Source organism: Varanus komodoensis, unplaced genomic scaffold, assembly GCF_004798865.1.
Source record: "Varanus komodoensis strain SLA01 unplaced genomic scaffold, ASM479886v1 scaffold18_3, whole genome shotgun sequence".
Classification (NCBI taxonomy): Eukaryota; Metazoa; Chordata; class Lepidosauria; order Squamata; family Varanidae; genus Varanus; species Varanus komodoensis.
This window is the reverse complement of record NW_025335549.1, coordinates 2,591,351-2,614,363: the sequence shown is the minus strand read 5'-3', so window position 1 is coordinate 2,614,363 and position 23,013 is coordinate 2,591,351. Positions and strand designations below refer to the sequence as shown.

The window sequence follows — 23,013 nt, the reverse complement described above, 5'->3', positions numbered from 1 at the left end:
GCGTAGCTGGACCACCTGGGCCTCCCGATGCTCCAAGGGGCACCCCCAAGCTACACAGGTGGACCTTCTAGGGCAGTGCGACCCCCTCCAGAGCAGGTTGAGTCCCTCCATAGCCTGAATGGCCCCACTAAACCTACCGCGCCTGTTATTGCTGGGCAGCAGCCTCTCCTCGTCGCCCTTCTCACCGCCGCTGTTGTCTGGGCCAGAGCGAGCAGGCGGCCCTGGGGAAGAGGGGCAGCAGCCCCAGAGGGCTCTCGCGCACGAGATCTGGTGATCCAGTTGCCAAGAGACTGTTGGGTGGGAAGAGGGTCAGTCAGGATCAACGGAGACTTCTCTGGGCGATTTGGAATGGATCCAATAGACTGAGTGCCAGTGCAGGACAGGGGACCTGGGAGATCTGGGTCAACAAGGAGGCCACATCACCCATCCAATGTCTGAAAAGATCCTAGTGATCAGTAAAAGAGGCTTTTCCTGTCGTTTTAGGAAACAGCTTGGCATATTTCCAAGTCAGGCTGATTCAGGCTTTGGAGAACGCAGTCACCACTTCTGCTTAGCTTCTGTGACACCCAGCATCCACCAACCATGTCCTGGGCTGCCTCTCACAACCTGGTACCCTCCAGATGTTTGGGCCCACAGCCCTCTCCTCCCCGGCCAGTATCCCCATCAGTGATAGTTGTAGTGTGACTTCCCCCCCTCCCCTGTCCTCACACTCCCTAAATGAGGGATAGGCAAGTTTGGGGGCTTGGAAGAGCCCTGGACACCCACACAAAATGGACACCACGGGGGCGGGGCAAGGGCCAAGTCACCTGCCCAAAAGGCAGTGTCTGAGCCCAAAAAGGCAAAACAACTCCTTCGCTCATTTTTTCAGCATCAACAGAAGCCCATTTCTTGGCAAACTGTGTTTAGTACTTTTTAAGTGGGAAGGGTGCAGTACTTTAGTGGGCTTCAGAAAGCAGTCTGGGGTACATAATCAGTCTGCTTATCTGCTGCTCAAGATCCTATCTTTTCTGGGAAAGATAAAGTGGTTTCAGAATTCTGGGGGCTCTAAATCCCCAAATCTCCTTGGGGGCTCCAAGGAGATCTGCAAATTTTTCACCAACATTTTCCCTTTGTCATTTCAGAGGGGAAGAGTGGTAACAATGGAGCAAAATAACTTCATTCTCACCCAATCATCTGCCCCAAATGCTTTGTCCAATCCCAGGTAAGAATAATGCAGTGCAAGAACCAGGTGGGCCAGACCAGCTGATGAACTTCCCCAAGAGGTGAACCTAAGAAAAGACAGATCATCGGTGGAGCATGCGCACCTGCGTGCGTGTGTGTGTGTGTTTCAGCCATTTTTTGGACAAATAAGGTTCCAGAGCTCAAATAAAAAGTGTTGCATCCAAATCAGCTATCAATACTTGTGTAACTTTGGCAGGCTGAAGTTTGTGACAAACAATAGAGGAATGATTAACAGAGGAAAGTAGCTCACACTAATGTTTTTAGCTTCTCTACAAACAGGATGATGTTTAAAACGAAGCTTAATCCCTGCATTTAGCACACTTCACATCGTGAACAGGTGCCTTCTCTTAATCTCCCCTCTCTGCCTTGCAAGGGTCTGGGTTTGGTGGTTTCCCAATTGTGGCTAATGAAACAACCTCCAATTAAAACTGGAGGCCTGCTGCAGCCTCACATCTGGAAAAGCTTTACAGCTGGAGGGTGTAAAAAGGAGGGGGAGCAGAATAAGAACCAGGCTGCAGAAGGCTTTGCCTGGAATGCCCTTCACAAGTCCAGGGTGGGGACTCGTGCAGGGTCATGATAGGCAGCCTCATTGGGAGGAGGGCCAGTTCTGCTCCTGTGTCACTCCTTTAGGAGCAGGCAAATACCGAAGTCACATCTGATGCAGTCTGGGAAGAATTACTTGCCTTCCAGCAGTGGGTGACTGAAAGAAGGTGAGGTCAGAGTAGAAGTTCATACACTTCTCCACTTCATTCTCCTGGTAGAGACATGGAAAGAAGTATCTTCACAATGACCCTGTTTGAAGTCACAGAGGGAGAAAAAAGCAATGGTAGTTTTTCCCCACCCACTGGGAGGGTTCACATGACCACCCTCAGCAATGCAGCTTGCCCTGTCATTGGTTGTGGGTGGATTGCTCACTGCAAGAGCATGACACCCTGTCAAGCCATTGCCTCAGACGGTAATTACATCAGTCCCTGTCCCACGCAACCTTGGCAGATGATCCATGGGAAATAAGCCGCCATGGCTATTTCCCCCTTGTGTTCGTGCTGATTGGGCCAGTGTTATTTCTCTCTTCTTCTCGGCATTTTCCTCCACCTGGGGCTAGTTCTAGCCTACCTTACAAGACTGTTGGTAAAGTTAAGACACCACAGGGGAACAAGCCTCCAAACTTCACTTCATCTTCTGGTGCTAAGGACAAAGTAGACACAGAAGGCTGCACTCTGCAGCAGTCCTTTTCAAGGTCTCCAACACCCTTTACCGCTTCTCCGAGGAAGCCCAATTCCATCTCGCCCTCCCTAATTTTTGATGATTTGCTTAGGAACACCCAAAATAGGACCAAAGCAGGAACCAATCTGCATAATGTTTGCACACTCTGATATATATGTATTCATGCTCATTTAGAACCATTATAATTTAACAAGAAATATAGGATAATCTCACCATACTGTGGCAGACTGTGAGCAGAGAACCAGCCTGCCTGTTCCACTTTTCCTTTTGATATTTGTTGCCTTTGCCCACAGTTGGGCTGGACCGTTCTTCTGAAAGAGGTTGCCTTCCAAACTGAGGACCACCCTCTGCAAGAGGACGTGTGGATGTAGCCACGAAGCATGCTGAATCCTCATTAGGCTGGGATTTTTCCTTCCTGAAGACCTGTGTCCAGAAATGCCTTCTGCCCCATGCCTGTTGGTCCCTGGGTTATCCAAGGGTTGGTATTCAGAGAAAGAGTCTTTTCTTAGTAGTCAGGGTAAAAATCGTGTGGCTTTGTTTTCCCCTTTTCTGTGCAGTAGCTGATAGAGATGCAGGGCCAGGATTAATCTTGGTGAGCCAGTGTGATGCTCTGAGTGCTAGATTGGGCTCCGAGAAATCCGACCCATTTACGAAACTCTTTGGGTGATTTGGGCCCCAACTCTCTGGCTTACCTACCCCATAGGGTTGTTCTGAGGACAAACTGGTGGGAGGGGGAGGATTCTGTAAGCTGCCTTGGGTTCCTTAGAAGGAAAAAGATGGGCTATTGATAAAAGGATATTGATTTTAATTTAACAGTAAATGGAAATAAATGATTTTAATTTAGCAGTAAATGGAAATAAAAAGTAAAGGAAATCAACACAGAACTAGCTCCTTTTACAGGTTGCGTTTCCTCCGGAGGTTCCAGACCTTCACCACATTGTTTATAAGCAGTTTCTGTAGTTCAGCACTCTAAAAGAATGTCCCCAATTCCCCCCAGTCCTTGTGTAGCTTGTGTCCTCTGCAGAACCAGTTTGACACACAGAACACACCTGCTGCAGGTACCAATCTGCTGAACTGCTTTTTGGGGCACGTGGACCTTGAAACAGGTTGTCTGCTGCTAAATAATCCAAGTATCTTACCTGTAAAGGAACCTGCTTGGCTCATTCCTCTGCCCCCAGCAATGCAGAGAAAACCAGGCTTTTCCCTAAATTGGTGGCTTGCTGTATAGGATATTCCACACTGAGACATTGCTTTGTTTTAGTAAGTGAAATCCAAATCAGTGTAACAGCTTTATCAGGCCAAGCAAAGATTACAAAACACACGCGCATTTTCAAGAGCCCCGGACCTGCTTGGGAGATGTTACCCTCTCCATGAACACACAGCAAAAAGGCATTGGGAGGGCAGGGAGAGAAAAATGGAAGTTGACAGTGAAGCCGCAGCATCTCCATGCGGAATCTCAAGGTGACACGCAGGAGAGGTCTGCAGGCATTCAGGTGAGAGTCTGCAGGTGCATGATGGTGACTCTTTGGAGCTCCCGGTGTCCCCAGGATGGCTGGAACTGGAAAGGGAAAAATGTTGGCTCACCCCCGCAGCCCTTCCATGAACACTCCATTTTGGAGAGAGAAGATCCAGCTTGGGTACACCTTCACCTGTGGACACGGTGCTGTGAGAGGTTCTGCTGCAATGATTGCGTGGGAGCCAAGAAGCAACCTGGCAGAAATTGAGGGGGACAGTGGTTCCCACATCGGGGTAGGGGGCACCTAATCCATGACAGCATTTATTCAAAACTTTAAGGCGCTATTCAAGGTGCTACATGGATTACGGTTGAGGGGTGGTCTTCAGCACCATGGATAGTCTCCACCAAGCTGCAGTGGCTGGAGAGCTCCAGTGGCACGTGAGCCTCCCGTCTCCCTTGCATAAATCTGTGACGGACCTAAGACAAGGCAGCCTTGCTTGTCTGGGGCTCAGAGCTGAGCCTACCCTTCTGTCCGACTTCTCCATCAAAAGAAAAGTTCCCCCAGACAGGTCAAGGTTTCACTGGCCTGCACGTATTGCTCCATGCGCCAAGCAGACATTCCTAGTACAGATTTCCCTCCAAGTTCAAGCACACAGCTGTCTTTTAGCAGCAACCAAGAGCCATCAGTTCCCAAGGGCACCAGCAGCCAATTCGAAATTAATTACTATGATTCTAATATTAAGAAACACACACGCTTTAAATGTCTCCACTCAGAAATGAAACCAAATCCATAGGGCATGCATCAGGCAGCCAAACAGGCAGAAAAGTTTGTGCAAATTAAAGAACAAGCTTGAGCAACATGCTCAAGCAGGGGGAAACCGCTGTAGGTACAACACATTCAAGTGGCGTTGCCCAGTATGGACACCCAGTTGGCTTCTGAGCTAAGAAATTATTTGGACCAAGATTCAAGTAGAGATTTGCACTTGGAGTTTGCTGTTCATTTGAAAAAATGCTGTAGGAACCAGCAAAAAATGGCTGAGCAGTGCTTTGGTGTCCATCTAGCATATCTTACGAGTTCCTTTTACTCTGTAAAACTTTTGTTCTGCTGCCAAAAACGCACCTCTCTTTAGCAAGAGTCCATGCAGCAAACATTTCTTTTCGACATATACGTATTTTGGAAACATCCAACAGTTCCTTCTTTCTGCAAGGTTACTGCAGGTAAATTTTTTGCTGGATCTGTCTTTAATATTCCCCACTGCGCACACTCTTTTAAATTTATCTGCTTAATGGAAACTGAAAGATGGAAGGGGAAATGGATTCGTGTCTTTTTGATAGATATATACCTCCCTTGTATTCTTTCCAGTGCCAGAGGAAGACCTTGTTTTTCCAGGAATTTTCCAAGGAATTCTAGTTTCATGCCACTTTAAAAATTGCATTGTATTTTAAATTTTTATACCATGGCTAGGTTTTAAATCATTTTTCAATTTCACTTTGAACTGTTTTAACTATTGTACACTTTCATACTCTATGTTACATTCGCATTGCTTTAAATAATTGTAAACCACCCAGAGAGCTTTGGTTATGGAGTGGTATAAACATATAATAAACCTCAAATGGATATGCATTTGGCCCACTTTTGTTGAAGCCCACGTATCACTGCGAGAAAGCTATACACATTTCACACAAGCCATGCACACAAATTAAAAATGAAGGGAATTGAACTAGATACCCCCGGAGCTGCTTCTGCATGCCTGTCTATGACAGTGGCCCCAGATTTGGCTCCTTCCTCTCTCTTTCCAGTGCCTCTCTGGCTGAGGCTTGTTTATAGAGCAGTGTGTTCAGGCAGCCCCGTTCTCTCGGTATGATTTGGGGCAACAGCTCTCCAAGCCCCTGATCATCAGAGGCCCAAGAACCAGTTTCTGGGACTTGAAGTCAAGTCCAGAGCTCCCCATGCTGCGAACCTCCAACAGGAGCCCTTCACCACCTAGGCGTTTTGTACACTATAGCAGTATTCCAACTCTGAGATACTGAAACGTTTCCGCATTTTGCAGTTCACCCATACTTGGGCACCACGGAACGAGGAAAAGCAATTTGCAGAGAGAATGTTCTCCAAAGCGCAGAACAGAGCCAAGGTTTCTCTTTCCATGGAAAACACCACCCAGTTTACTCCCCGCATCTCATGCCAAAGGGACCCTCCTCTTTTGAGTGAGGAAGCAATTATGGTGGAAAAAGAGAAGTGACTTTGCTCACAGGGAAGGCCTGGAGGAAGTCACAGCTCCCTCCAGACCTTTCTACTGGGCTAGCAAGGCAGGGTGTGTGGAGTCAGGCACCCCAGTTGCTGAACTCAAGCTTGAAGCAAACTCACCCTGAGGACTTTCCTTGGAGGGGTATTCCAGTGGCACATCAAGTGCCTGGTGATTGCCCAATTTTTGAGCCTATTTTCTTGAGGCCACACTTAAGAGGTTTCAGTCCATTAAGCAAGCTGCTTCCCTCAGGGTAAGGTAAATTAACCTTGCATAGTCTTAACCTACCTCCCACAACATCAACTTCCATGCTGGTGTGGAAGCTGCTGAATTAAGGACTGTTCCTTGGTAGACCTTGGAATCTATCATTTCAATCCTGACAGAATTACTGCTACATCTCAGGCCATCAAAGGATGCCTGCAAGTTGTTGAATTTGAAGAAATAGCCCCAATGCAGAACATGCTTTCCATATAACACATTGCAGATGGGGAGAAATAAACAGCTGTAGGCAAGCCACTCCAGCAAGTTCATGGCTAAAACATAGAAGTTAGAACCATGTTTCCTAGTCCACAGCTCAGTGTCTTAGATATACCTATTCTCAGAACAGGAGATATTATTAAACCACACAGAGCTGCGGATTAACTAGGCGTGGTTTTAACCAGTTTGTTATTCTGCTTCAAGTGTGAAATAGCACCTCCAGTGGGGAAAATATTCCACATTCATACGCAAACGAACATCTGAGTATCTTTTCTCCAGATATGGTAACTTCCTATTTTCCCAAGTATAGGCTGTTCTGTAGAATTCCAACTGTACATGCACGATACATACAGAAATTCTTTGCAAGAAATAGATATCAGACATGCCTGACCTACCTAGCAGAGATTATCAGCGAATGGGAAAACAGAAGTGAATGTTCCAAGTGGCCAAATATGATAAAGTTTGCATTTGCAGCCGCTTCGACTGGGGCTGGTGATGAGCTATGGCTCCCAGTTCTTTAGCTCCCCGTGAACCTCCCTGTTACTTTAAGAAAGCAAAAGGGCATTTTTCAATAGATGTTAGCAGGTCATGTTAAAGTTAGTTTTCCAACTTTGCTTTTTGGCTGTGGTATTTATAGGCTCGATAATACTTCCATGCGGAGATAGTCTTAGCTTAAAATCTCACTTGAGTCCCATTGCTTTGAATGGGATCCAAGTACAACTTAAATCTGTTCCGGCAAACACTGCTTTCCCACTGCAAGTGGATGTAGGGGGATCACCAGAATGGCACTCCACTGTGTGTTGCAGCTTCAAAAACAACCAGTTTAGTACAGTATAAGATTTTGTGGAAGCTCCTACTTCACCTGATCAAAACCAGTCAACAGAATTGGGCCAACAAGCTATCTCATCCTGGGCCATCCCTCGCAGTGGTTAACTAGGGCCCCCCGGGAAGCCTACAAACAGGACACAAACACAATAGCTCCCCACTCCTTGAACCCATTAGGTGTTTAGAGACTCACGCCAGGTTTTGTTTTTGCACGTCGGTGTCCCCAGCAAGCTCAGCTTGCAAAGCAGGACAGCTTGCACCAGCCATCTTGCCAAATACTTCCTTAAGAGACCAACATCCCCCCCGCAGCCCAGTGATAAAGACACGATGGCTGGATCCTTTACATTGGCACTGGTGCTGCTGAATCAGAAGTGGCAACTTGAGTTCATCCAGATATATGCTAACAGGGATGAATTATAGGACCTGTGGCTCAGCATTGTCCATCTCTGCACCTGATACCCGAGATGCTTGTCCTGTCCTTGGACTCAGCACCGGGTTTTTTAAGCCAGCACTTATATAAAGACATGACTGACTGCTGCCCAGTACTTAAAAAAAAAAAAAAACCAATGATAAAGTGGGGCTTGGGTGTAAGGGAAAGAGACAAAAAAACACACACATCTGAAACAGTTTCAACACAGGACAAAAAAGGCACATTTTAATATTTACAAAGCATAGCATTTGGGCTATAAACGTACCCAACACAGCTAGAAAGTAACGTCCGCTTTCTTTTAGTCACCTACCTTTCCGCATGGTGGAATTCACACAATTAAGGTCACAAGTGTTCAGTCAGGCTCCAACTTTCAAGTAATAAGATTCAAACTTGCATAGCATCCTTTAAACACGGAATCAGCTCAAGGAGTTACCTTTCCTAGATGGATCTTAAATTTCCATCACGTGCAGCCTTGGGAGGTGGAAATGCATTTTTTTAAACTCGACCACTTGGTGGGGGAACAGGGGGAAGGACAGTATGGCCAGAAGTGCAACTTGTCCTTTTTCTTACTGCTGCTAGAAGTAACCTTGTTAAAAGCAGGAAATTTAGAATATTGTCAAGAAGTTTTAAAAATGTAATACTGTTTATTTTTTGCTTCAAAAACATTTCAGCATTCTAAACATACAAAAAACCAACATAACGTCTTTGCAAATTTTGTTTCTCTTTTAAGTACAGAGTGTTTTTGAACTTCGGTTTTCTGCGCCCTCTCTTCTCTTTAAGCTGACAAGGAAGAGACCTACAGCTTCCGTTTAAAAACTACCCCACTCAACTAAAAGAAAGGGAAAAAAAAAGGATTCCATACAATTTCTCATGCCAGCTGGACTGCCCCCCTCCCGTTCCACAACTAATGGCCGCAGAATGCTAATTTCACTATATACAGAAAGACAACTTTAAGCTAAATGGACGCCCACTGTAGTGTAAATAGATCTACTTTCGTGGTGCATTCTCTGAGACATATCCCCCTCCATGGAAACGCGCCACGGAGAGAGCTGTTTGCCTTTCCGTCCAGGGTCATCACCGCTCAAAGCATGAACCACAAGAATCTGTCTAGTTTTTACAAACTATAGATATGTACAGTTTATAACCCAGGATGTTCTAGCCAATAACCATATAGTTAAACACCACCTTACAAATTAAAAAATAAGATGCTTGAAACATTTTTAAATGCTTTGTTACACCAACAGGAAAGTGCACAGAGTTGAGGAGAACACTTTGCTTCCACTTTGTTTTAAAAATGTTTGGAAATATGTACAACTTTGTTACAGTTTCAGGGTGCCTATCCGACATCCATGGCCACTGAATGTAAACCAGTTACAATGGTTTTGCTTGGTTTTTCCCCTTCCTTTCCATATTTTTTCCTAGAGCACTTTAAAGATTTCCCCCCCCAAAGCAGCTACGGTGTTGTGATCAGAATCCAAATTGTGTCATTAAACCTAATAAAGGGCAAATAAGACACCGTCTCAATTAAGAGGGTGCACTTTTTTTCTTTTCCGAATGGTGTTTCCCCTACTCTATGGTATTCACATGGAGACAAATATTATACAGTTTCTCATTCGTCATCCTCCTCCTCATCTTCCTCCTCCTCATCGTCTTCTTCATCTTCCTCTTCTTCCTCTACCTTTTTCCGAGCTGCAGCTGCCGCTTTGGCTGCTGCACTCTTTGCACCATCAAACTTGCCTTTAGACTTGTAGTCTGCAACATCCTGCAACAGGGAGAGGACAGCTTTGTTGGTCCTTTTGCGTTAGCAAAGCGTGTCTGGAGGAAACTCAGAACAGTGCTTCGGGGCTGGAGAGCACGGCTGAATCATGAGGCTAGCCAGTAAGGGAAGCCCTTTTATTAGTCTGTGACTCTTTAAAACTGGTGGCCTCAGTTAGCAAGTGACTAGAAGCTATTAAAGCTAATGTGCTTTGTACAAATTGTAGGTGGGACACTCCTGTCGGGCTTCTCACAGCCCTGCCCCAAAATCTACACCCATGATCAGGGATTCTGTGGAGCAATCCGTCATGCAAGCTGGTGTGGGGGGAGACACCCCCATTCCCACCTGACATAAGCAGAAGCGCTTCCCACTCACCCATGGGACTCTCTGCCCTCAGGCCAGTGATATAGGATGTACCGAGCATGTTCAGAACAGCACAACTGAGCACCAGAATCCCAGGTCCTATGCAGCAGAGCTAAACTTACATCAATTCCAAGTTAGGAGGAAAACCAAGGAGCTATGCAGGACTAAAACCGACTCGGTTTATCACTTTTATAAACTGATCACCCTTCAGTTTATAAAAGGTGCCCCAAGCACCTCTCCCACTGTAATCCTCAATAAGGACTAGCATGTTGCTTTTCCAAAGGAACAGCTACCCCCAAAAATGCAGAAAGTTTTGAATATCTGTTATTGGGTGGATTAAAAAAAATTAACAAATTGATCAATAAACGATTGTGCGGTTAGGGGCCTAAATTCTCACAGATATAGCTCCTTTATAACCACTTCTTTCACAGTTTAGAAGTCAGAGCCTTTTAGTGGAGTTCTTTAGTGCCAGTTTGCCTTGGGAGATGGGGAGGGAGGAGAAACTGGCGAGAGCCAGTGTGGTGTAGTGGTTAAGAGCATGGGACTGGGACTGGGACGATCTGGGTTCTAGTCCCCGCTCGGCCATGGAGCCAACTGGGTGGCTTTGGGCCAGTCACAGACTCTCAGCCCAACCTACCTCACAGGGCTGTTGTTGTGGGGATAAGATGGAGGAGGAGAATGATGTAAGCTGCCTTGAGCCCTTTGCAGGAAAAAGGCAGGATATAAATGGCAATATAAATAAATAAATAACACAAGCTGGTAGGAGATATTTTACACTGGTTGCCCACCTCTAGGATTGAATGGGTCAATACACTTGTGCCTGAGCAAAAAAATAACGAAAACGGCCTCTTAATGTTTGCTGCACTGCAGATAAGAGGTTAAGACCAAGCTGCCACACATGGAAGATGCCTGGTTGGAAGGCTTTGGAGCTCGAGATGCCTCAAAGCCAGTTCCCAAGAGCATTTACCTGGAATGAGATTCCAGGGATACAATGCGATGAATTCACACCTGTAGCTCAGGAAATACCCCGCAGACTTGGAGCACTGCACTGGTTAAAGAAACCCCATTCAAAGCAGTCGCTTGCCTTCTGGAAGAAGGCAAGCAATCACCCCAGCCTCACCTTCTCATATTTCTCCTTCAGTTTAGCAGCCTTGTTGTTGTAAGGTTGTTTCTCCCCATCGCTAAGATTATTCCACATTTCACCCAGTTTCTTTGCCACATCTCCAATGGAGATTCCAGGATTAGTGGATTTGATCTTGGGACGAAACTCTGAACAGAAGAGGAAGAAGCCAGACCTGGTGGTGGGAGGAAGAAAAGTGAGCTACAGCAGAGAACTGGTGTGTTGGTTATACTGATATAACTGTACTAGTGAAAATCCAGGTCAGAGGTGAATTTCCTGCCTCCAGGAATCTATAGTGATTGGACCAGTATGCTCCCCCATGTTCCCCTCTAGGACATCCTTGAGAGGAGATTACTTGAAGTTTCTATTCTCCTTCTACTAAAAACATGAATAAAAGCTTCCAACACACCTGCAGCCAAGAAGAAAGTCATGACCCAGGACCATGACTGAATGGGTCACTAGGACCCAAATATTCTCACCAAGTTATGGTCCCCAGTGGTGCAACCTGGACTGTATAAAATCAGCATAAAACCAGTTAGGGTACATACCCTAGAAGTGCAAGCTAATGACCTCTTGGTGTAAATTCAACCTTTTCCTCTACCTTTTTCCTAGCTAAAGGAAAAATTATTTACTCTGCAGGCTGTGACAACCTACTGGTCCATGATATCAACAATTCTCCTGCCTGCTCCTTTGGCCCCAAATCTATTATACTGAGAAACTTCTGCCCCATCGTTCAGAGTCCTGGTAAGAGTTGCTATGGAAGAAACTCTTTAAGCATTCTACAAATAAGCTGGAATATCAGCAGACCGTGATCATCAAGGCAAGATTCCAAATGTCCTCCCCCCCCCTTTTTTTTATGCCACAGAAGTTGCAAAGAGTATTACTCAATCAGGAATCACAATTTCAAAATTTGGGCATCATGCACCATTATAATGAACAGCTGCACAACTCTTAACAGCCATCTTCCCAACAGTTTGGTCAAACTGAGTTAACTTTAACCAGGAATAAATATGTAAAGCTACAAGTTATGTCCAACTCTGCTGGGTTTTAAAAGCACCCTCTTGTCATTCCCTTGCCAGATGTCACTCTGAATTCTCCTTGTCTGTCTTGCAAATGCAAGTCACCACATTTCTTCCAACCAAACCAGCTCCGGGTATTTGGAATGTGGGGAAGGGATGCAGAGATACTTACGGTGGCCGCTTGGGAGCATTGGGGTCCTTCTTCTTCTTACCCCCCTTTGCTGGTCCATAATCCTTCATTTCTCTATCATACCGTACTTTGTCAGCTTTTGCCATTTCATCAAATTTGCCCTTCTCTTTGCTCGACATGGTCTGAAATGCAAACACAGCCAGTTACACAGAAACATAGAAACAGAGCAATCAGAAGGGGCCTCCTGGGCCATCTAGTCTGACCTCCAGCACCAGCCTGCTCCGCTCACGACATGCCCACCATGTGGACGTCTGAGACATCAAGAGTCCTGGATGCAGGAGTGTTGGTTATTCACATGATCACACCCTATTTCCCCAGTTGCTTGGTAGTTTCCTGGCTTTGCTCAGTTCTACCTCAGTTTCCTCACTTCCAAACAGCAGAAGCACTTCTCTAATGCTTAGCTCTTGGCAATAAGACAGTTAAGCAGTGCAGGAAGAACCAGAGCTCAAAGGGTACAGCACCTGCTCTACACAGAGAAGGATACAAGGCCCTTTTGATGGGGCAGCCCCCTGCACAAGATGCTGGAGAACCACTATTGGGGTACACAACATTGGTCTAGAGGGATAGGCTGTTACTTGAGAAAACACGGCAGTTATCTCAGTGAGCTGTCCCTAACTTCGCCTTCCCCATGAAATAATTCTACAGAGCCCCTGGACAACTCTTGCACTGGAGGGGGTCTGCATCTACAATTCAACAGAGTGGGCAGGTCCTGCTAAAAGGGCAGGTGCAAACACAGCATGGGGCTCCCCAAAGCCCCGTGCCAAGATAAGCAGTGCTCCCCCAATGTTTGGTTTGTTAGATTTCACCAATAGCTAGAGTTGTGTATGTCCACTGCAGTTCCAGGTCCTCAGATGGCCACACCCCCTTTCTCCAATCTCCTGCGGGTGTCCTGGCTTTTGCTCAATTTTATCTCCACCCCAAAGGTCTGGTTATTGACAATAAGACCTTTTTATCATTTCCAAATTTCCACTCTTCATCAAAATTAAAGTTGGCCCTTTGGCCAAAAAAGATTCAACACCCCTCTTGTAACAGGGTTGGCAAAAAGCTCCCATATCTGAGGAAACATGGATTTGAAGTTTCATGACTGAAAAGAAATGCTTGAACAGGTGCTAGTAATGCCTGGTGAATTTTCAGAAGGCATGACTTCATGATTCAGTTGACATAAGCAAGACTTGATTATCCAGCCCGCTGGAGGAATAAGGTCCACGGAACTTACAGGAACATGTTTCTAAACATACATACAGAGCATGAAGCTCAACCACTGCATGCAAGAGAAGGTCGCACACTTTTACGTAAGTCACCCAGGTCACAGAATTACGTTTGCTTTAAATTTAATTTTTTCCCATATACACAGCCATCACCTTCAGCAAGTGTGTGATCTTAAGGACAATACCTTCCACCTTTCTGAGCACTTCTTTGAAAACTCTGCAAAGTTGACAGGGACTTCAGGGTTCTTCTTCTTGTGTTCCTCGCGGCAAGTCTGCACAAAGAAGGCATAAGCAGACATCTTCCCCTTCGGCTTCTTCGGGTCACCTTTAGCCATTTTTTATTCTCTGAAATAGTTTGTGGAAGACACACACACACACCAAATAAGCAAGTTAAGTTGTGTGCTCCAGGCAGCCGCAGGTAAGTCAGGCATTAGAGCGCCCTAAGCTTGACATTTGAGAGCCAGTATGGCATAGGGTTGGAGTGTGGAGGGCAGGCCGGGGACCTGGCCAGACCAGGTTCTCATCCTCACTCAGCATCTTTGGGATCACTCCCTCAGGCCTGATCAACCTTGGCCATTGCTGTTTGAGGAAAAATGGACATGAGTAAAACTTATAAGCTGACTTGGGTTCCTTGCAAGGGGAAGAAAGTGCTGTACAAATGTAATAATAATAGCAGGAGCAGCAGCAATAAGCTTTCAGCCCAAACAAGAGAATTTATGTCCACCGAGTTTTGCACTTTGGAGGTATAACAACACTGTGCAGGTTGAGTCTACTGGATCATCCAGAGATTGTTACTTTATTCTATACTACTAAACATCTATGCCACGAAACATCTATTTCCAGCATTTCATTTCATGGCCAAGTATGAAAGAGCCAGCCCATAATATTAAAAGGCTTAATGTGTACAGTTATGGCTTAAACGCTGTAGCCAGCCCACCCAGGAGGAATGTGCACCTGCGACTTCTTGAGAACTTAAGATATAGTGCACGTTCCAGTAACTGTCATAGCATCTGTAGGTGAGAATCTTTCACTTCGCTGTTTATAAAACTATGTCTCTGAAATTAGTGAACACATGTTTACAGAGATCACTGTATCAAAGCACAAGTTATAAGACCACAGTGCTGCTCTGTGAAGAGAAGGTTTAGTTATCTGGGTGGCCACTAAAAATAAAAATAAATAAAAATAAAAAGTCACATGAACAGCTGCTAACTTTTGGGTATGAAATTGTTTGTCCCCTGTAGCTTCCTGCAAAAGTCATGATTTATGGAGTTAAACCTTGCTCCTTCTCCCCTGCTGCTCATAAAGTTGTACATGTTTTATTAATGTTGCATTTACTAAGTATTTGTAATAAAAGGTTTAAAAAGTTGAAAGCAATTTTCTTCTTCTAATATTTTGCCTTGATTTTTTCGCCTGAAAAGGAGGAAAAAAAATGGGCTGGCCCCCCCTTCAGAAAAGTTATACTTCCCTTAAAAAAAAAAATCTATTTCTATCTAAAAAAAAGTTTCAGATAAAGGAAAAAGCTTACATTTTCCTTTCCAATGTTTGCTGTTTCTGCCCCCTGTCCCTTGCTCCTCCACCCCTCCAAGGTCACCAGGAAAAAAAATCCACCCCTTTTTCTGCATTATTACATTGGGGCAAGTTGTATTTAAAGGGCCCCCCCTATTGCCAGCGAACGCGACTAGGATATGCCTGGGAACGCTGTATTTGCTGGAGACTAAGGTTTGCAGAGCAGAAAAGGGGAAAGGGAGAAAAAACGACAGGTCACCAAGGCACCAATAATTCATCTTCCATTTTGTGAAACACTTCTTCATGAAAGAAAGTGCCCCTCAAATAAGTCCTTGGGCTCTCCTGGGGGGTACCTTTGGCCGGGGGGGGCCACGCCAGCTGAAGCTGGGGCAGAGAACGGGGTTCTTGCCCTCACTATAGCAATCTGTATAGTCTTGGTGCTAGCTAAGGCAGGGATACGGAAAGAAGAGCTCCCCTCGCCCAAAGCCAGCTCCATTCGCTAAAATGGCTTCTCTACAAGGCATTGAGACTGCTATGCCTAACAAAGCCGCAGGCACCCGTCTGCTCAAATAACCCCCCCCGGCCGGCGCTCCGAGGCAGCCAGGCTCCCCCAAACCCGCCAGCCCTGTAAAAAAGGCGTTTCTCTTTCCTGTCAGTGGGGTTTGGGGACGCACAGGGGTCGGGCAAGGAGGAAAAAGCAGTTCTGAGGCAGCCTCCCCCCCGCACCCTCCCATGTCCCTGCTTAGCGCAATAGTCTGTATAACAAAGACTGCCGTGCAGCCATTACAAGCCCGGGCTACACTCGTCGGCGCCGAGGGAGAAAAGTGCAAAAAAGCCCATCCCGGCCCCCAGGCACCCCGTCAAGGGAACCGATGGATAGAGATAAACAATCGGGGGCGAAGGCGAAAGGTTCGGGGGCGCTGCGGGGCTCCCCCCCGGATTTTTTCCCCGAGTCGCTCCCCCTCCCCGTCTTTACACGTCTTTCTTCCTTCAGCCGTACCACTAAAACGCCAGCCATATTATGCACACACGGCTCGAGCAGCAGCGGCGCAAGAAAGAAACGGTCCGGGGCTTAGCGGCCGTCGGAGGGGGACGAGAAGCACCTTCGCAGAGAGGGGAAATAAGAAGGCGGCGGAAGCGAAAGGTTCGGGACGGATCGAAAGGCGAGGGGGCGAGAAAAAGAGAAAGAGGCGCCAGGGAGGAAAAATGTGTGTTTCTCCCCGGGACGCGCAGGGCTTATCCCTGTCAGATGCTAAAGCGACAGCCATTATTAATGCAGAATAAACAGCAGGCACCAGCATTGCGCACGGCCGGGCAACTTTCATGCCCCGATCCCCAGCCCGGGAGAAGGCGAGCATGGCAGGCACACGCGCGGAGGCGCGGAGTGTGCATGCCCGTTAAGTGAGCGAGATCCCTGCCCATGCGGGCAACTTACTGCACCAGCCATATTCCACTACAAGAGGAGCAGAAAACCCACGTTCCCCGGCATTTACTTTGTGCCTGTGTCTATATCTACGGAGCGATGCGAGACACATTTACGCATTTGCATCCCACGAAATAAAGACGCCCCAAATAAGAATTCACACCCTCCCTTTAAAAAAATTAGCCTACATCCAGCAGCGGCGTCCCTTTTCCCTACTCCCCCTCTCCAAAAAAATAAAAAACTCAATTTACACCAAGATCCAAGTCTGATTTCCCACGCCTAGTATTTACACAGACGAAAAAGAGGGAGGGCGGTCGGGAAAGCGAGCCGACAGAGAAAGTTGATGGGGGAATTTACCTAGAAATAAAATAAGATCTGGAAATCTAAGAATTAAGACAAAAGGAGGATTTTTTAAAAAAAAGGGAGAGAAAGAATTTCAGAAGGAAGGCATTTCTTTAAAACGAAATTAAAGAGGCCAGCCAAGCAGCCGCCCCCAGAAAAAGTTGCAAAGTGCAGCTCCGAAATCCTACCTGTATTGTTCGCTTTAACCTAGGCGATAAGCAAGGCAGGAAAGCGAGGCGCACACACAACGCGCTAAGACTCAGCGCTAGTAGCTCGGCTCAGCCTCGCGTTGGCTGCCTACGAGAGCGGCCTGATTGGCTGCAGGGCTCCGCCGTTTAAAACAACCTCCTTGCCCAGCCACTGGTCCGAGGGCTACTGAATATTAAGCACAGCTCTGCACCCATTGGCTGGATCCGGTTAAGTCATTCATTCAAAAAGAACACCCGCCTGGCAAAAAGAGACGCGCACACGCACGGTCGAGCCGCACAAGCCTCTCTGAAGGGAAAAAGAAGCGGGAGGAAGAGGAAGGGAAAAAGTTTCTGGAGTTAAGAGTAATGCGGGTGCTTACCAGGAGTTGCAAAGAGCTCTTTTCGCAGCGCACGCACCTGGCAAGTTTGGGGGGTTTCTGCACGAAACGGAGGTGCCTGGAGGTAAAACTCGAGATCCAGGGATCCGCAGGGCGCGGATCCTGCAGCCTGCGCACATATGGGATTTCGACCGCACTTTCAAGGAAAGCTGAAATCCGAATTCATTCAGAAGGAAACCCTGTTCAAATCCGTCGGATCTACCTCCGAGTAAGCAGTGCATGCCACAAGGTCGAACGCGCTCGAGGATCGGTGTCTGAAGCTGATGCGGGGCTGCATTTCTAGTTATTTTATTGTTGAGATATGCTTGCTTGGGAAGGAGACTTCATAGGGCTGATCACGTCAGGACGGCAGTGTGCTTAGGAAAAGTGTTCTGCCGAGGCATCCAATGACTTTTCATAAATCGTGGCTGTGTTTCCCTCCGGATCTATACAGATACAGACATGGTAAGGTTTTCATTTATTCCACATTAATACAGAAGTAAAATTTCAGTTCAATAGGACTTCATTTAAGCCGCATTGGATGAGCGGAGAAATGGACTAATGAGCCCACCAAAATTACAATTTTCTTGTTCTTCCAAAGAGTTACGCTTGCTATGAATTGACCTGTCTAGTCCTTCCGGAAGTAAACACATGCACTTACTTGGAAGCAAGTCCCACTGGGTTCAGTGGAGCCTGCTTACCAAATGCATTTACGGAGCGTTTCGGAGTGCATTTATTTGTATCCAAGGAGTTCAAGGCTGCACATAAGATTGTCTCCCTTTTATTCTCACAAGAACCCTGTGGGGTGGGCTACAATGAGAAATGGTGACTGGGCCCGGGGTACCTGGTGAGCTGCCTGAGTTTGTTCTTAAAAGGTGTTCATGAAATAATGCATGCAGAGTAACTTTGGATAGGCTAAGCGCTGTGTCAAACTTGACATGTGTTGATGTTCATGTATTCTTGTTATGCTAGAAATGGAGCAGTCTGTACTTGTACAATGATTTTTAAAAATTGGTGTGGGAGCCATCAGGGATCCATAAGGAAATCCTGCTAGTGCAGCATGAAGGTTTATCTATCCCATCATCCTGTTTTCAAATGGGAAACAGCGAAATACTAAGGCTTCCTGCTGCATCCCTGCATGACTTACTGTTCTGGATTCAAAACCTACCTTTCACAAAGTCTTCTCACAGCAGTGTCTTCTGAAGAAACAATTGGCGGAGCTCCTGTGAGTTCAAATCTTTTTCTTTTTCGCACACTAAAAATGTTATTCTGTGATGGAGTGGGGAACTGGAATTGTAGCTTATCTTAAAACTCTGACATTATCTGTTTTGACTGTCCAAAATATGGAAGAGGAAAAAAGGGAGTCATCCTTTTAAAATAGACATGGAGTTTTCCCCCATGGAGTTTTCCCCCATGTCCAGGGACTCTGTTTGAAGGCAGGCCTCACGCTTAACTGTTCTAGTTACAACAGCTCTCAGCAAGGTTTGCCACTGAAACCACTTCTTCTAAGTGAGCATAACATATTCCCTGTTGTAACTAAAACACTGCAAATGGGGAAGCAAAGTGAGCTGCAAGGTAGAACTTGCCAGACCCCATGGGTTTAGGAAGCCAGAGGTTAATCCAACTCCAATTTAAATCTACGGGGAGCCTAATGTGGCTGCAATTTAAATATCCGTTCACATTTCGACTGATGCTCACACCTCCTCTTTCTCCAGTGTGGCAGTTTTTGGCTCTTATCCTGCCATGCTAGGCCCAGCTCCAGCTGCGTTGATCTGTAAGAGTTAGCTAATTATTGCCAATATATTTAATTTAGGACATAAAAGAAGGTTGAGGGATTGTCCAAAAGGCTCCCACTGTGACAGCCAGAGGGGCGGAGAATTCCAAACTTTTGGGCTGGAGTAAGTCCCCTAAGACAGGTTTGAAAAGCACCTCGGTGGACCATGCCCAATCCTTGGCATACTTTTTGAAGGTCAGGAACCAGATTAGCAATGAACAGAGGTCAACATGCAGGGCTAGCAGAGTGTTGGCTTTGCAAGGGTACCCATAATCCTCATAATAAAATATTTTAGGGGAGAAAACTTTAAGGAAAGGAAGAATCTTTCAGTGCTAACTCAGTGACATGGAATGTTGATAGTCAGGAGGGGAAAAACACTGATAAATGGGTGAGAGAGAATGGAATTGCTGGGCAAGGAGAAGGAATTAAGAGGCATAGATATAGAAAAGGGTAGACAGGATAATCTCATTGTCTGGATAAGGCATTTTCTAGCTCAGATTAGGAAATGAGGATTCAGCATAAGCTGTGGGCACAGACTCCTGACTGACTGTTGGGAAGAGAACAGAAAAGGGGTGTGTGGAATTGAGTATTCTGCATGGAAGGCGTCCACACCACTGCATAATAGATTTATTAATAATAGTTAAAATTACCGGGAATGCAAAATATTTAAAATTGTTAAATTGACTGCTTTTAGGTGCTTCTGATTAATCATACAGCAGATCCATATGCGTGTGTGTGAGTGGGGGGGGACTTTCTTTAAAAGGGCAAAGGGCAAGCATCCACTCCTTTCTTCTCACATAGGAGCAGGTGCCTTGTGTGTGTTATTTAAACATGAACTTGCCAAAATGTACTGCCTTCCTCAGTCTGAAGCTGTCCAGATGGGTGGGGTTGGAACCCCATCATCCCCAGACAGCACAACCAAGTTGCAGCCCAGCCTATCTAGGAGGCATCAAGTTGAGAAGGCAGCTTCATTTAGTATAACAGCTAAGGCTGCAATCCTGTATTTTATTATTTGTTGGATGTATTTTAAACTGCTCCAGAGTGGCTTCCCCAGAATTAAGCAGGTCAGTCCTTATCTGGGAATGAATTCTATAGAACTCAATGGAGCTTACTTCTTAGAGCTGCATGGCATTTCTCAGTGGGTTAAACAGTTATTTGCATAAAACAAGCTCCCACCCCAGGCCATGCATGCCACTCCCACATAGGTTCAGGTGAAATAATACCCATTCAAAAGCAAAGGAGAGATCACTACAGAGGATTCTTAGCATCCATGTGGAACAGATGCAAGGACCAAGAGGTCCCTCCCTGAGGAGAAATGTGGGGCTTACATGGGCTACCAAAACAGAGTCCCCAGTCTTTTTCTGGCACTGAGCATCCACTGTTTACAGTGGCCTGGCAGGTAGATATTCGACATGTGCAGCATACCCCAATGTGAATGAGACGCTGAATTTGTTGGCTTTTCTGATTTATGAAGCTGTTAAAAGGCAGAAGAGCCACACTAGGGAAAAAGAAGGGCAACTCTGCCCTTAGCCAGCTGCTGCTCCCCTGCCGGTTGTTTGGTCAAGCTCACATGCTCAGCTCCAGTTTAAAAAAACAGCCAGGCTATTACATTAATCATTCATTATCGGAGGAATGCCTTCAGGACCATCTATTTTCCCTCTCCCTGCTTTGGAATGAGACAAATAACTTTTTTAAAAGTTTTGTTTCAGGGTTTTCCATTCCTATTACTCCTTAACTCACAGCATATGAAGTACATTTGTCATTTCAAAATGTTCTGGCATTACTGCTGGTGAAACTGAGCTGAAAGTATTCATTTCCACCCCAGGGAAGGTTGACTGGGCTCTTGGTTTTTGAAGAGCTGAAACAAATTACAAGAGAGAAAAGGCGATTCTTAAACCCAAGTTTGGAAAGATCTCATTTACAATTTGCCCGATTAATTCTCCCCCCCCCCGCCCCCCCCAAACCCTGTCCCTACTCAACAGTCCCACTTAGGCACAGTAGGATTTTATTGTTATGGTGCAGAAAGACAACAATTAAACTAAATGGATCCTTCAAAATCCATCTGCAAAAGTGAAGCATCACCTAGATGAAAGGCTAACTATTGCCAAAGTCATGCAAACTTTTCATCAGTTCTAGGTTTACCCTTTCCCTGCAGCAGAACCACCATGGGGAATAGGTTAGATCAAATGCAGGCCGTCTTTTTAGCAAAATGCAGTTTTCTGTGTCTAGTTCGAGCGTATGAGATTAGCATTACATACCTTTCAAAATGTCACACATTATTACCCTCCACTTCTATTCTGCCTTTTTTCCTCTTACAGATAACCCAGGGCGGATTATGGAGTTCTGCTCCTTTGCATTTCATCCTCCCAACAGCCCTGTGAGTGAATGACTGGCCCAAAGGTGCTCATGGGTACATGGGGATCAAAAACTGGATCTCCCAGTTCCTCAGTGCAACACTCTAACCCCACACTGCTCTGACTCTCATTTAGAATCCACATTTTTATGAACATGATTAAAAAGTTCATGCCAGAGACTTCTCTGCACCACATAGCGCTCCAGGCTCTACTTGAGCCTTCTTCCAGATGTTGTTGGACTACAATTTCCATAATTCCATGGGCTACAGAGGCTGGGAATCATGGGAGTCGCAACCCAACACACCTAGGTATGGGAAACCCTGAAAAGAAACATTTTTTCCAGGGTGGGGAAAGCAGCTTCATTCCATCTGCTGTATTCATTAAAGCTGTGACAGCTGTCTTTTGTGGATTTCAAATCCAGAGGGATGTGTCTTCTTTACTTTAGAGGTATATATTGGGAAAGCAATTCAAAATAAACCCCTGCAATGTGAGTGCAATGAAGGCTTTGCACTGCACTGTGTGGTTGTCTTTCAGTGAAAACTCACATAGGTACCTGCTGCAGCTTACCCTCAGCTATGTGTGTACAAGGCGGCAGCACAGGTGTGCATGGGAACGATGGATTTCTTAATTTTATTTATGCCCCATCTGCCCAGCAAAAAAAAGATGCTTAATAAAATCCTGCTTAAAAACATCTTAAGACATAACATGAAAGCGATGACACTAAAACACAATAATAAAAGAACTAAACACCAGCCAACTAAAACCCCCTTCGGCACCAAGCAAAACATCTTATCCAGGCAGCCCCTGGCACAGAAGTTCTTTGCCTGGTGGCAAGAAGGCCGCAGATAAGGGCCACTCAGCAGAGTCAATGCAGCTGAAAGGACCCCCTCACACGCACTCCAAGAGTGGTCCCAGTGGTGGCAGTACCACCAGACAGACGTGCCCTGAAGATGCAAGAGGGTGCCTTGAGGCCTCTTCATGGGGTGGTAGGCCAGAACATCTGGAAGGCTGCTAGTTACTCCCCCCCCCCCACAACACACACACTTGTCTTAACACCTGCACAGGCCCAGATGGGAGCTGGCAGCCCCAAGCTGTTACCTTATCTACCTGTGTACCAGAAACTCAGTATATCTACCTCCTGCCCAGAGACCTCCTGCTTCTCTCTGAACCCTGAAAAATGCCCCCCGAAGCAAGTCATGCTAACAACAGTAAACAAGGCACTCCTAAAAGGTTATTTGTATTAAAAGGGTTTAAGAGGGTCCGGGAACTTGCCACCCCAAATAGAAGCACCAAGATTTATGGCTTCTTAGACAGCAAGCTGTACAGTTCGTCTGCACACTTGTCCCGCGTCCACACAGGCAAAGGCAGTGAGCACTCCAGGATTCTGAGGGTCCTTGGGCAGGACGTCCTCACTGGGTCCCCTCCTCCTCACCAGCTGCTCTTCCTCTTCCTTTCTGCTCTCCTCCTGGCTGCTCCTTGCTTGCTGGACACGCAGAGAGCCAGTGAGCAAATTTCAG

The 23,013-nt window shown here is 46.1% G+C and overlaps 1 protein-coding gene across 1 annotated transcript; it reads right to left on the bottom strand.

Annotated features, from left to right (window-relative positions):
• Window positions 1-8,500: 8,500 nt before the first annotated feature.
• HMGB3 (high mobility group box 3) lies at window positions 8,501-17,117 on the bottom strand. The gene is made up of 5 exons (XM_044427464.1): window positions 16,992-17,117; window positions 13,718-13,877; window positions 12,307-12,446; window positions 11,116-11,290; window positions 8,501-9,638 (listed from the first exon to the last, which is right to left on the bottom strand). The coding sequence occupies exons 2-5, from the start codon at window positions 13,865-13,867 to the stop codon at window positions 9,486-9,488; spliced, it is 618 nt and encodes a 205-aa protein (XP_044283399.1). The 5' UTR covers window positions 13,868-13,877; window positions 16,992-17,117; the 3' UTR covers window positions 8,501-9,485.
• Window positions 17,118-23,013: the final 5,896 nt, after the last annotated feature.